This window comes from Hydra vulgaris, chromosome 14, assembly GCF_038396675.1.
Source record: "Hydra vulgaris chromosome 14, alternate assembly HydraT2T_AEP".
Classification (NCBI taxonomy): Eukaryota; Metazoa; Cnidaria; class Hydrozoa; order Anthoathecata; family Hydridae; genus Hydra; species Hydra vulgaris.
This window is the reverse complement of record NC_088933.1, coordinates 17,227,236-17,242,526: the sequence shown is the minus strand read 5'-3', so window position 1 is coordinate 17,242,526 and position 15,291 is coordinate 17,227,236. Positions and strand designations below refer to the sequence as shown.

At 27.9% G+C, this 15,291-nt stretch overlaps 1 protein-coding gene across 2 annotated transcripts in view; it reads right to left on the bottom strand.

The window, feature by feature from the left end:
* Positions 1 to 403: 403 nt before the first annotated feature.
* The window catches only part of LOC100210805 (solute carrier family 35 member E1), a 31,286-nt gene continuing 16,398 nt past the window's right edge, over positions 404 to 15,291 (bottom strand). For both annotated transcript variants that reach the window (XM_065818262.1, XM_065818263.1), the window contains 2 exons: positions 6,760 to 7,005; positions 404 to 569 (listed from right to left, as the gene is read on the bottom strand). In XM_065818262.1, the coding sequence (XP_065674334.1) occupies positions 444 to 569; positions 6,760 to 7,005 (372 nt within the window). In that variant the 3' untranslated portion in view covers positions 404 to 443. The remainder of the gene's footprint in view (positions 570 to 6,759; positions 7,006 to 15,291) is intronic.

Below are 15,291 nucleotides of genomic sequence, written 5' to 3'. Positions count from 1 at the left end.
TCCATTCGAAAATCATTTTCAATAAATTTATTCTTATCTGGATGTAAATCCGAAGATGCTTACACTTGTTTTCTAAGAAAATAATCGTCGTAAGACTTTTTTTTCATTTTTAATTGTAACTAAATTGAAAGTTTTTTTAATTTAATACCAGTTAAACTTTTTATTTAATACAAATAACAAATTAAATTAAGAGTTAAAGAGTTATAAATATATATTTTTTTATTAATACATATAAAAAGTTAAATTTCTAACTAAATAGGAGTGATTGCAAGTGTGTTAAATTAATCTTGCATATTTTTAAGTTTAATAAAATTTTGTACATTATTTTAGTTATCACATATTATATATAATTGCGCGCCTGTGTGTATATATGTTTATATGACGCATACTCGAAGACAAAATGTTCTGTTAGAGATATATTTGTAATCGTAACTAAACATTATCTATATAAAAGTATTCGATTTGATGAAAGCACGATATCGAGGCGATGAGTCTGATACTTTTTCTGATAACTGATCATTTAACGTTGTTGGTAGTATGGATTTTATAGTGCCCTGTGAGATTTTTGCCTAAAGTAAAACATAAAACTTCAGACTATTTTGGTGTAAGCATCTATAACATTATTTATACAAAATTATTTACACAGCAATAAGAACTGTATCATAAATAATAAAAACTTTCTAAATGCTTCAGCACTAAAGAAACTGATTAAAAATTATAAATAAATTTAATTTTACTGATATTCCATACTGCTGTCGGTAATCAGTACTGCTATCAGTATTCAATACTACTATCGGTATTCAATACTGCTATCGGTATTCAATACTGCTATCGGTATTCAATACTACTATCAGTATTCAACACTTTTATCGGTATTCAATACTTTTATCGGTATCCAATACTGCTATCGGTATTCAATACTGCTATAAGTATTCAATACTACTATCGGTATTCAATACTACTATCGAAATTCAATACTACTATCGGTATTCCATACTGCTATTGGTATTCAATACTGCTATCAGTATTCAATACTACTATCGGTATTCCATACTGCTATCGGTATTTCATACTGCTATTGGTATTCAATACTGCTATCAGTATTCAATACTACTTTCGGTATTCAATACTACTATCGGTATTCCATACTGCTATTGGTATTCAATACTGCTATCGGTATTCCATACTGATAGCAGTACTTTAAGTATAATAGCAAGTTTTTAAATCTTTACTACGATATTGTTTCAATATTTTCTCTAAAAAAATATTTTCTCTAAAAATATTTGTGGTCTTCGAAGTAAGTTTTTGTCTGTCAAATCTTACCTTATGCAAAACTCACCAGACCAACTTTGTGAGAATAATTTAAATTTAGCCGTTTCAACTTCAGATCTAAGATCTAATTAGTATCTTTTGACTCGCAAAGATTCCAACAGTCACATGCTTGGTTTGGACATATCTTAATTATCATTTCATAAATTTGTTGTTAAACCAGGTTTGAATCTTCTGCCTATATTTTAATTTTTGTTTCTCTTCACTTTTCTTTTTGTTTTTTAGTGTTCTTTTTCTTCCGAAGACTTCTTGCACACTTATGTATATCCAATTATTGAAATAGAAAAAGATAAGGGTTTCAGCACATACATAAACAAAAAGCAGTAAATAAAAAGTGAATAAGGTGAAAAAGTCGTTTCTAACATTTTTTATCAAAGAAAATTAAAAAAAAACAACAACATACAAATGCTTTTGATTTGATAGAAATAAAGAGATTTATTTTCATTATTATTTTTTTAATGCTAATTCACCTCCCCAAGGCTGAGAAGGCCACTACAATCGGCCACTACACTTTAGTTGTGGTTACAACCTTTTGTCAACTCTATAATTCCAAAACACGAACCTTGACGAACAAGGGGACTGTACAGAGAAACAAATTGAGCGCGGTACTACCAGGGATGTGGGGGGGATCGAACTCGGAACTTCTTGCTTACGAGACAAACGTTCTACCACCTCACCACTACCGCATAAAAGAAATCCTAGATGCTGTTTCCTTTACTATTCTCAGAGATACTCAGTACATGGAACCAAATTTAGTCATTTTCACCTTACAGATCATATTGTAAAGAATGAGGTTTTCTGAAGTTGGCTAAGAGATTGTAAATTTTAGAGAGATTTGACAGTGAAAAATAAACACTGTAAAAATACTAAAAAAAAAACAAACAAACAAAAAACAAACACTGCAGCCAGTTAAACCGAAATGCGCTAAAAATTCAGTGAAAATGAATACCATGTCTATTACCATAAGTAACAGAGAAATCTTAGTTTAAATGAAAATGAACTATGTTTACTACCTTAAGTAACAGAGAAATCTTGGTTTTAATGAAAATGAACCATGTTTACTTTAAGTAACAGAGAAATCTTAGTTTAAGTAAAAATGAACCATGTTTACTTCCTTAAGTAACGGAGGAATATTGACTTGTTTTCAACATACCTGAATTTGAAAAAAATTGTCAAACTAGATAATATATTCTTGTTATTATTTATTGCTTAACAGAATTTAATTTAAATATCATACTTTTGTAGCATTTACTATTCTTTAAATAACTTTTATTTATTAATAATCAACATGTGCTCCAAAGCTCTCGCTTGATTCACCATTGCCTATGACACCATAAGTTATGTTTTATACTAATGACCTAAGTAACATGAAATGTATTCACTTAGTGCTAATTTTTTCAAATTAGCAAATTCAAATTGAATTTTTTTATCTGCAGATTGCTAGTATAGCTTGGTATTTCATCACGAAAAAACTTTAACACAGGCCGATAAACTTTTAAGTTGTATAATCAAATTGATGTTCTATGAAACAAGTTTTTAGAGCAATTAGAGCAAGTTATGGTACATAATTGGCCTACCAAACACACAATTCTTTGTACCATTTAGAAACTCAAAACCTAATTTTGATCATTAGATAAAATGCAACTAAATAAACCAAATTCAACAAGTAGTGAAAAAAGTATAGTGATGGTGGCTGAAAGATATTTGTAATATACCCATTCTACACTCAACAACTTGATTTAGCAGATGAAATGTCTTAGAGTATTTTACATTAAGGTCTTGGATTAAAATTGAACTTGTGCATGAAGCCAGCCAACCTTCCAAATGATTGTCATTTTGGTTGTTTGTAGTCAGCCTATTTTGAACCCAATGATATTTAAGAGCCATTATTACACCAAAAAAAATTTAGTGTAGTCTATGATGCAACAATTTAGTGTAGTCTATGGGCTTTTAGATTGGTATATATCTGCTAATGGTGCCCAATATTGTGCTTTAATAACTATTCTTTGTTTTCAAAAAAAAAAAGAGTTCCAACAAGATGGCACTAATTGCCACATTACCTCTAAATGAGTCATCCTTTACACACACACGGGCCTATCTGGGTTTTATGAAACCGAATTATGCAATTGAAATCTGTATCATGTTATTCAGTTTGTTTAATGTTAGTCTAGTGAAGTTGTCGTTTCTTTCCTTATTATTTAGAATATTTCATCACAAATTTTTTTTTTTTCAATAAAATAGTTTAAATTCAAAATTGTGTATTTTTTTAAATAGACTTAAATTTTCATTGAGTTTATTTTTTTGAAAGCTTTGTTAGTTTACATTGGATTTATAAAAGTTATGTAAATTTTTTTATTAAACCTAATCTTATCTATTTATATGTTTGTGTATATATATATATATATATATATATATATATATATATATATATATATATATATATATATATATATATGTATATATATATATATACACATATATATGTATGTATGTATGTATGTATGTATGTATGTATGTATGTATGTATGTATGTATGTATGTATGTATGTATGTATGTATGCATGTTCTTTGGAGTAACTTACAACATGTTCTGATACTTCAACAGAACAAATGTAACATACTAGTAAGGCACAATCTACACACGAATACTTTGTCTTGTAGTTTTTGCAGGATACGCATAACAAGTCTGACATTTTGATGAATCTAAACAGTGTTCCAAAATATAATTTAATTGACTGCGTTTATTTCTAGCGAACAATGATGCACTATGGAACAATAATAACTAAAACTATTAATCTGAATGAAATTTATACTTATTATTAATATTTATATTTATTATGAAATTTATACTGTTTGCAGTTTAGAACGCTGATAGTTATTTCTCTTCTAAAGAAATTCTTTCTTGTTATTATCAGAGTTTCTCAAATGGGATCACATTTTCCTGGGATCCCAGGCGTGAAAGTGACAGCAGGATACCCTGGGATATGGCTAATATTTCCCGGGATATGGCTAATATTTTCTTGGGATGTATGTTTCATCTTAAATAACAAGGTTTTTTAACAACTATTACTTTTATAAAATTTAAGAAAAATGAAGTCTACTTTTTTTCTTGTTGCCATGTTTTGTTTAAAGCTTTTATAACATCAAATAATTGTAAAACTTTGTCAGATGGGGTAATTAGGCCACATTTTGACGGGTTTTTTTTCAAAAGTTTAATAAATACAACTTGTAGATTTTATTCAAGAATCACTCCTACAAGACGCATATTATATATGAAAACCAGCCATGTAGCTTTAATACTTTAACCACAACTTATTAATGAAAATCATTTTTGAAAAATCCAAAAATGAGGTGATTTGGTTACTTAACAAAAAAACCTAATTTAAACAACAAAACATTGCAATACATGTTTAAGAAATTAATGAAAGTTGCAAACCACAATACTAGATTATCAAAAAAAAAATACTAAAAAATTGTAAGAGCTATAAGTTTGTGAACTTTATTCAAGAATTACTCATACAAGATGCACAATATATGTAAAAATCAGCATTAAAAATATGTGAAAATGTGGTTTTAAAACTTTAAATTAAGTCTCTTTATGAAAATCATTTAAAAAAAAATCAAAATATAGTGTGTTTACGCCACATAACAAAAAAACCTAATTTAAACAACAAAACTTTGCAATACATGTATATGAAATAAAAGGAAGTATGTTTCAAATCCTAAAACTACATTTTTAAAACAAAGTTCAAAATACAAATATAAATACCAAAAAAATACAAAAATTCATAACAAATTGCAAAGACATGTCAATCTTTATAATAGTATCTGGATGTTGTGTGGTCTTTCTGTAAATCATTTTCTTGGAGGGTTTTTGCTGAGATTAGTCTTATCATAGTTCATTACATTAGAAGGACAATGTCCTTGTTTAGGTTGTGCAGATTGTTAAAAATAAACAAAAAGCTGTTCTTCACTTACAGCTGCACAGCTCTTTAAAATGTTCTGACCAATTCTCTGTAAAGGTTAGGTTGTGTTACCTTTTCAAAAAATCAGGAAGTCTAATCTTGCCAAGAGAAGTTCACTTATGTTTGTGAAGGATACATTTGATGAATTGTTTTAACGCAGCCAGACCCCAAAGTTCTTCATCCTGGTGATGAAGTGCTTTGTCATTGCTCAATTTTGTGTAATGACAAGCTCTTACTCAGCAGAAATAGCAGTTCGAAAAGGTGTCCACCTATTTTTGGTCTTACCACATAGATAATTTCTAAGAGTTGATCTTTGTTGGTGAGACCCTTTTAACCGAAATACCAGCAGCAATGGCCTTCATAGCCTTGTCCACTTGCTCTATGAGGTAGTTACTGTGTGCGTAACCTTTCATTGGTTTATAGTGTATTGTATATTGCAACTGATTTAAAAAAAAAAAGTTGACAAATTTATCAACCAAATCATTAAGTGACCATATTACCCCAAAAAGTACCTAAAAATGCACTTACCTAATTAGCTCATAGAGTTCTGGTTAAAATTTTGGCCAAATAGCCTTTCAAGTATTTGCTTGGCAATAGTTAGCATTTTTAAAATTTGAAAAGGCATAAAAAAATGGCATGCGAAAAACATTCAACAACAAGAGTATTATTTTAATTTTTTTTAACAGACATTAAAATATCAGATTAACATTGTGCTATAAAAAGTATGTAGTGGGGCACTGCTTCAAAACTTTAGCAAATTTTAGCAAAAAACTGATAAATATGCTAAAATTACCCCATCTGATGGTGTGTGTATATATATATATATATATATATATATATATATATATATATATATATATATATATATATATATATATATATACACATATATATATATATGTATATATATATATATATATATATATACACACATATATATATATACACACATATATATATATACATATATATATGTATATATATATATTTATATATATAAATATATATATATATATATATACATATATATATATATATGTGTGTGTATATATATATATATATATATATATATATATATCATTTAATTAGGATTCAATGCTTATCAACAAACTAATATAAGCTTGTCTAATAGTTTACATTAAGTTTAAGGTTATCAACTTTATATCAACAAATAAAGTTTTTAATTTGTAGAACTCATAATCTTATCGGTCAAAATATCTAATTACTTTGTAAATTGATAAATTGGACAATCTGAGGTTTTAGCCGGACAATGTCCAATGTCTGACCGTTAAATTGAGCCCTGCATACATACATTTATACATACATACATGCATACATACACACACATATACACAAATATACATACATAAATACATACAAACATAGCACTTAATTACCTAGGCTGATAATTACAGCTTAAAGCAATCATAATTCAAATAAAATATAATTAAAAAGTATATTTTACCCTGTTATATAAATACACTCCAAGCACAGCAAGCATCATTCCAAAAAAATTAACTAGTGTCACTGGATTATGTAGGGTTGCAAGTGAAACTGTTATGACAAGTACACGCTTTGTTGCATTTGCTACTGAATAGCTGAGTGGAGAAAGAAGGTGCAATACTGAAAATGAAACTATGCTCTGAAGGAAATTTATAAAGCTACTCATTGAAAGTCTTCCTAACAGGTCCAGTTGATCTGCAGTTGAATGCTAAAAATACAAACAAAATTTAATAAAAATAATTTCTAGAAAACAAGTATAACTATTTTTCAACTGTAATAAAACAAAAAAAGTAATCAACTCCACTAATACAAAAAAAGTAAGCAACTCCACTAATACCCAGTTTGATAACATTGTCCTGATCCCTGGATAAACTTACTTTGAAAAAAAAAATTAAATATCTCCAACCTCTATTAGACCTTTAATTTTCCTTTATTATAAACTTTACTTCTAAAAGTTTTATAGACTTTACTTCTAAAAGTTTTATAGACTTTACTTCTAAAAGTTTTATAGACTTTACTTCTAAAAGTTTTATAGACTTTACTTCTAAAAGTTTTATAGACTTTACTTCTAAAAGTTTTATAGACTTTACTTCTAAAAGTTTTATAGACTTTACTTCTAAAAGTTTTATAGACTTTACTTCTAAAAGTTTTATAAACTTTACTTCTAAAAGTTTTATAAACTTTACTTCTAAAAGTTTTATAAACTTTACTTCTAAAAGTTTTATAAACTTTACTTCTAAAAGTTTTATAAACTTTACTTCTAAAAGTTTTATAAACTTTACTTCGACTTTGGCTTTCATTTCTAAAAAGTGTATGGATTGCGAATACAAAATATATTATGAACTCAGATAAATTTAGGTCAGGATTACAAACCAATCAATTCAGTTCAGGATGATTAAGGATCTTAGGATCATCATATAAATTCAGTAATGACACCTAATCTAATGTCTTAATCTTAATTTGACATTAAGGTTTTTTAAATTTTAAAATTAAATCTTCTGACTATTTTTTAACATGCTTTCGCTTAGCAACCATCACTTAGTACCTCTCTATTCTATGAAAAAAAAAAACTCTTTGATGTCGCTTTGATGGCATTGACCAAACCCTTTCTCTTAATCTTCCAGCCAAAATTGTTTTTAGTGATGACTTATTTGCTCAACACACTTTTGACTCTAGTACCACTGACCCTACTGGTTCTAAAGCTCAAAACTTTTGCCTTTCTTTATCTCTAATTAATTAACTTTGTGACAAAATCTTTAAAAATGTCATTAACAAAAGACAATTAAATAAAAAAAAAAAGTCTTTTTTCTCTAATTCATTTTCAATTCTATGATCACACTCCTGTCATCCCAAAGAATCCACTGTTAGACATGCAAATCACTCCTGCTACTTTTGTTAAAGTTATTTCTCATTTAAAATCATTTACAGCTTGTTGTCTGGACAACATTCCTGACACAATCTTTCAAAAGTGTTCTCCAGAACTTTCTTTGTCACTTTCTAAACTACTTAACAAGTGCTTAACTAAAAGTTGTTTTCTTTTCTGTTGGAAAATGGCAACTGTGGTTCAATCTTAAACAAACTCTGAACCTTCTAAGTAATGCCCAGTCTTCTAATGCTTACTATTATTTGCAAAGTCTTTGAGTCTTTAATTAACAAACTTCTAGTATTTTTAGTCTAACAACTCCCTGATAATCGAAATTTTGATACTCTGATTTTACTGTTGACTTGTTAAGAGAAAATAAAAAAAGTTATAACAGAAAGATTACAAAAGTTATAACAGAAAGATTTTATAGCACTGTTATATTTTAACTCAGTAATTGACCTCACTATCTGTCATCATCTCTATGTCAATTAATGAATATAAAAATGTTGATTAACATTCTGATCTCTAAAATTTTTCAGGAGTTAAAATTAAAACTATATATAGTGTTTTAAAACTATTTATTAAAATTGATATTAAAAGATTATATCCAAAATATGGCTTTTATTTCCATCTAAACTCTAAACCCAGTCGCTATTCAAAAATGACAATGAAATTTTTAACTGATTAAAAAAATCAAATTTATTCATACTGAAATGTGGTCCAAACTCATCAGATAATGCACAAATGGACTATTTTTTATGAGGTTATATGTTAAAGGGATTCCTAAGTGCCTATCTCCTATCATAATGCCTCCTATCGCCTTGACAAATAATGTCTGATGTTAATTAGGCTTAATGATTTGTGAGCAGACAAGCCCACAAATTGTAAAACATTTTTGGTTAACTTTTTTAGAACATTAGTCTTACACTGTATTAATCTATGAAACTATGAAATTACATCATATATTGATATCCCAACAGTCTTATTTTTTTTGCACCACACAACTTTATGAAAATTTCATATTAATTTAAATCTCCGTTATTTTTAATCTCCCTTATTTAATTCCGTTTTTAAAAAACATGCTGTGTTAAACAAATTTACAAAAAAAAAAAAAATTTTAAAAATATCTGAGGAAGGGGAGCGGGAAAGGGGTAATCACCCTCATTGCCCCCTCTATGGATCCGCCCTTGAGCAGAACTTGTTTTAAGAAATGTAAGGATTAGTGTTTCCATTACCTGGCAGAAAAAAATTACCCAGGTAATTGGTAATTTTAAATTTACCTGAGTATTACCGGGTAATACCTGTATTTCCCAAATACCAGAGTGGTATTACCAGACCACTGATTACCTATAATAAAATAGAATTTAAAGAACGATTGGTTTCATTTCGAAATTAATTTAGATATTTCGATATTAAGTATCTAAATATCTAAATTAACTTAGAGATCTTTATTTGAACCATAATGAAGATCTCTAAAAAGTTACTGCCCCCTTTATTTGTGCCCCTATAAAGACCAGATCAAGAAGAGGACAACCAACCATACCTTTCATTTTATTAAGAAATGACTTATAATTAGTTGCACCTTTCACATACGCCAGTTGGCAGATTAGAGGGCACTGGTTTCTAGTAACACATTCAACTGTTGATGATTGAAAAATTGGGTTACTTAAAAATGCTGGCATTTTTAATGTGGATTTGAAAAGTTTATAATGTTTGCATTTTCAGATAGTTGGGTCTAATGGTCTTATATGCTGTTAATCTTACATCAAAACAAAGTGTTAGAAAAATTTTCCAGCATCTCAAAATGGCTGAAAAATGAACTTTTTAGGCGAGTGGACATTTTGCTTTTAGATATATTTAAGTTCTAAACTGCAACAAGCTGCCTATAATTTGCCCATTTATTGCAGACAGTAGCAGCTAATCAGAAAACTTATCTGTAAAAACTTGTGGATGAATAGAATAATGCTACAGCTAGTTTCAATTTGGCATATTTTAGCAATTTTAGGATTTTTTCCAAAGTTGAGGAGGTCATAATTTTTTTCAAATTTAACACAAGTTAATAAAAAACACTTTTTTAAAGAGAGAACTATCCAGAATATAGTTCTAGAAAAAATAAGACACTTGTTGAAAGTGAGAAAAAAGTTATACAGCTCTAAAGTAGTCTGTTTTGACCATTTGTAAATTGAGGGGGGCCACTGTGTCATGTTTCTAAGGCTATAATTTCTGAACCGTTGTACTTGGAAGTCTGAAATTTCAAATTTAACCTATCTACATAATGCACATAACAATATGTAAAAATCAGGAAAATCAGAGATGGTGCCCCACAAAGTTTTCTTTAAATTGGTTGAAATATAATGATTTGACCCTAAAATTTCATTATCATAAAGGTGGATTTATATTATAAAACTTTTTTTTATGTCACTCATGGCAGTCCACTAATTAAAGTTTATCACAGCAAAAAGTTCATTTATAAAAATTTTTTTTAAAAAAATAACAAAATTTAAAATTAGCTGAAATTACCTGGGTAATTTTGAAAATTACCTGGGTATAAGTTAAAAAAAAACACAAATTACCAGGGTAAGGTAATACCTGGTTAAGAAACACTACTCAGGATAATTTTTAAACTTACATCTTATAATTGATTTATATAATACTTATGTTAGTTTTATTTTTGAAATAAAATTTAAAATTATTTTTGAAAAAAAATTAAAAACATTGATGTAAAATTGATTAAAACATTGTTCATTGATGTGTTATTTTTATTCTGTTATTACACATTTGTTAGAAGGTTATATATAAAGGTATTCTTCTACATAAAAATTAACTGCCTAAGGGAAAACCCAAATATAACATATTCAATTTAAACAACTTTTTTGTATTGATTTCATTTATTAACTTCAAAAGCACAATAATTAGACTAGTTTTTTTAAATAAAAAAAAAACAACCAAAGAGTCGGAACTTGTCTTCAAGAGAAATGGCATTTTGCCATTAAAAACTATGAACTTTTTTGGTAATATCTTAATAAATAATCTGCTTTTGAAAGTTTAACTTGAAACTTATTATTTAAGGAATGTTTAAGATATGAAAACAAATTGTCTTGGTATTTAAAGATTTCTATTGGATACCTTATTTAGTTAATTGATCCCCAAGGAATCCATCAAATAAAAAGACAAAAGCAAATGATATTATATGACTTATCTGGCATATAAAAGATATATGGAGAAACATTCTTCAAAAACTTATAAATAAAGACATTAATATAATGTCTAAACTTTGTGAACTTATTTATGATACTAATGGTCATCAAATATTAAACATTTACAAAAAACAAAATATAAGAATAAAAATATTCTTTTTAAAAATGTTTCCAATTCAAAGCCACATAACCGTATACTAATGAACTTTCTGACAACACTGGGCAACAAAATGATTTTATTTTGGAACCAAAAAAAGTTATTTTTAATGTATTGATTTATGTATTTTTTTAATATATTTATTTACCTGCTGAATTCAAAAATGATATGTTAGCTCTAATATCATTTTAATTAATTCATTAATTTGCTTATTCAATTAATTAATAAAATTCTAATAAGAAATAAAAGCAAAAAACTTTTCTTAAAGGTATAAATTTTAATTTTTGAATAAAACTTAACTACCCATGTTCTCTTCATGTTTAAAACTTGTAAGTTATGTGTGTTTGTTAAAGTTTCTATGAGTTATTTGTGTTTGCTAAAGTTTCTGGCCTTCTTAGTTTATTTATATTTTAAGCTTGTGATTTGAGTTATGTGTTTTTGTTAAAGTTTCTAGCTTTCTTGTTCTAATGGCGTGAAACCATACAGTTGTCTGCTAAGTACATACATCCTGCTAAATAAATACATATATTGCATGGAAATCATACAGATGACTGCTATTTCTGACTGACCCCAACCATTAACGCAGGGTTGACAATGAAGAAAATAGATACAGTTAGATATCCAAATAATTTATCTGCAATTTGACCTATTCCACATTCAGATAACTTACCGATTTCTACTCCACCGCAAAGTTATGATTTAGCAGAAAATGAAGGCAGAATTGAAGTAAAAATAGAAGAAAAAGAAGAAAACAAAACTTCCACATCAAGCAATCCTGATTTTGTGTAAAAAAATGATGTACCACACAGATAGAGTCAAGCAGTATTACATGATCTTGTTCAAGATCTGGACTTGTCACATGAAAAGGCAGAAATTCTATTGTCAAGAATAAAGCAATCGAATCTATTCCAACTTTATATCAAAATTTTACATTACAGAAAATGACAGAATACATTTCTTTTTTTGAGAAAAAAATCTTTTTGCATTGATGTCTTTGGATATGTTTGTACTTTCTCAACTTGAACTATAAACCAACTGAATGGAGATAATTCATAGACTCGTCTAAGCTAAGCTTGAAAGCTTTATTACTGCACAATAGAAACTGTCTTCTTTCTGTTGGCAGTTCACATGAAAGAGAATTTTATAAATATAAATTCAATCAATTACAATGAACACAAATGAAAAATTTGCGGTAATCTAAAAATCATTGCTATACATTTAGGAATGCAATTAGATTATATTAAATACTGCTGCTTTTTATGTAAATGGCTCAGTAGAGACAGTTCAGGGCTCCAGCAGAGGAAGTTCACATCACATAAACGAAGACTGGTCTGCAAGAAGTCTCAACACAAATGAGAAAAATATTATTGCTGAACCACTTGTGGACCCAAAAGATGTTTTTCTTCCACCTTTACATATTAAGTTGGGTTTAATGAAATTTTTTTTCAAAGATATGAACAAAAAAGGACTTTCAGATATATATTGGTAAAAAATGAAAAATAAGTTATACAAAAATAAAAGAGTTTTTGTTGGGCCACAAGTCAACTTGAATTACAAATGAGCCACAAATACACCAAATGAAGGATCCTGCATTTTATAAGGTTTTGAAGGGGCAAAAAGGAAATTAATGAAGTTTTGAAGAGGCAAGACAAGGAAAATAGGAAAAAACCACAAATCACTCACTGATGTGATTTGTGGATAAAAATACCATCAACTTGGATGTAACATGTCCCTCAAGATTCATTTAATCCACTCACACCTAGATCCCCCCATCCCCCAGTTGCAGAGCTATTAGTGATGAACACGGGAATGCTTCCACCAAGATATTTCTCTGCTGGAACAAAGATATCAGAGTAATTAGTATGAAGCTAGCAGATTACTGTTTGTTTGTGTGTTGGTATGCTCCAGAATTTGCATACCATACCTTTTACCTTGATGATTATGATTTCTAAGTTAAAAACTATTTGAATGATGCATCAAAAAAAAAAAAAAAAAAAAAAAAAAAAGTACTTCAAATACAATTAGAATATGAAATTTATATGTCATATTTATATGTCATATTTATATGTTGTATTTATATGCCATATTTCTCTGTTGCTGAATCTCAGAAACTAGAGCTAATATAAAAATTTTTTTTCTTTCAATCAACAGTCTTGACAAAAAGTCATAACTTTTTTGATCACTTAGTTAGCTGATCTATAATAGCTTATGGTTTGCAGTGGCAATGAATTTCAATCCAAACAAAACTCAGTATACTGCTAATACTAATTGCAATATTGTTGATATTTCTAGATTGATGAATGGCATCATTCATAATGAGTTGTCTACTTTATGTCTTCTCAGGTTATTATCATTATTTTTTTTTTTTTTTTGCAGTACACTACAAAATCATTTATGTCAAAGAACTAAGCAAACTCTTTTTCACAATGTCTGTACTAGGAAAACATAGTATCTATAGCAAAAAAAAATTCTCTTATGCAAACAAGAACAAAGGAATTTTTCAGACTCGGTTGGCAAGTTCAGGTCTTTAACTAAACCATTTAAATTAGCTTGTAACTAGAGTTTAGTGATTTTAGAGTCATACATAGTTCATCAAGTGCAACTGGTAGATCAGAAACTTCAATTTGTGAGACAATATTGTAATGTGAGGGTTGAAAGTAGATTTGAAGCTATATTTCTATGTTGAAAATATGGGTTGAAAGTAGATTTAATTCTTTACTAGTCATAGAGATGGAATAATTTGAGATATGATTGCTTTGTTCTCTACAAATCATTGATATTACAAAGAGTGTACATTTATTTTTTAACAAAATATATCTGGAGAGTTTGTGCATTCTTGATAGAGTTCAACATACCAAACTAATAAATTAATACAACTGTTTATTGATTTAAAATTGAAATAAATAGTTTACTAAGACAAGAAAGCATTACAAAAAGGCATATAGAATCTGAAATTGCTTTCATAGTTTCTATAACTAATAACAATTACTATGTAATGTTAAAATCATTTTTACTTTAACTTTCCAGATCTTGCATGACGTTGAATGCCACTTTTTGTTTTGAATATTTTCAGAGTATTTCTGATGCAATTCTCTGAAATTTTCAATCTTCTTGCTATATCTCAGTTACTAATCACGGTACCATGACTATTTAAAGAAACACTTTGTAGCTACTTTCTTATTATTTGCCAATTTGTTGATTTGCTTACTGTTTTACATCTCATTTATCTCATTTTGGTGTATCTTAACTTTAAGATGTTATCAAAATATCTAAAAAGGCTTTTACTTCTTTGATAAAACTAAAATAATAAAAGAAGCAAAACAAAGTAAATTTGTTATTTGCATTTTAGTTGTAAAGAAATAGTTTTCCTGTTGTGCAAATACAGTCACTTTTTCATGTTTCAAAAAAAAAAATAAAGTAACTAAATATTTTATTGCATCTATTTTTTTTAAAGCACTGTACTATATACATACATACATACATACATACATACATACATACATACATACATACATATATATATATATATATATATATCAACTCCTTGGTAGTTTATGATACTGGCTAAACATACAATAAACATTGTTTGATCTTGGTAGTATAACTGGTCCTTACACTGAGGGGAGCTGTAGGGGCAATTAGGCCATTTCAAGTAGCTTCTTTATTGACAAAGATTGAACTGGATTGAATCATAAGTGATACATTGTTTATTTTCCTTTTATTAGTGTTGTTTGATGTTTTTTATACTCATCCTCATCAGAATTATAATTTGTTTTA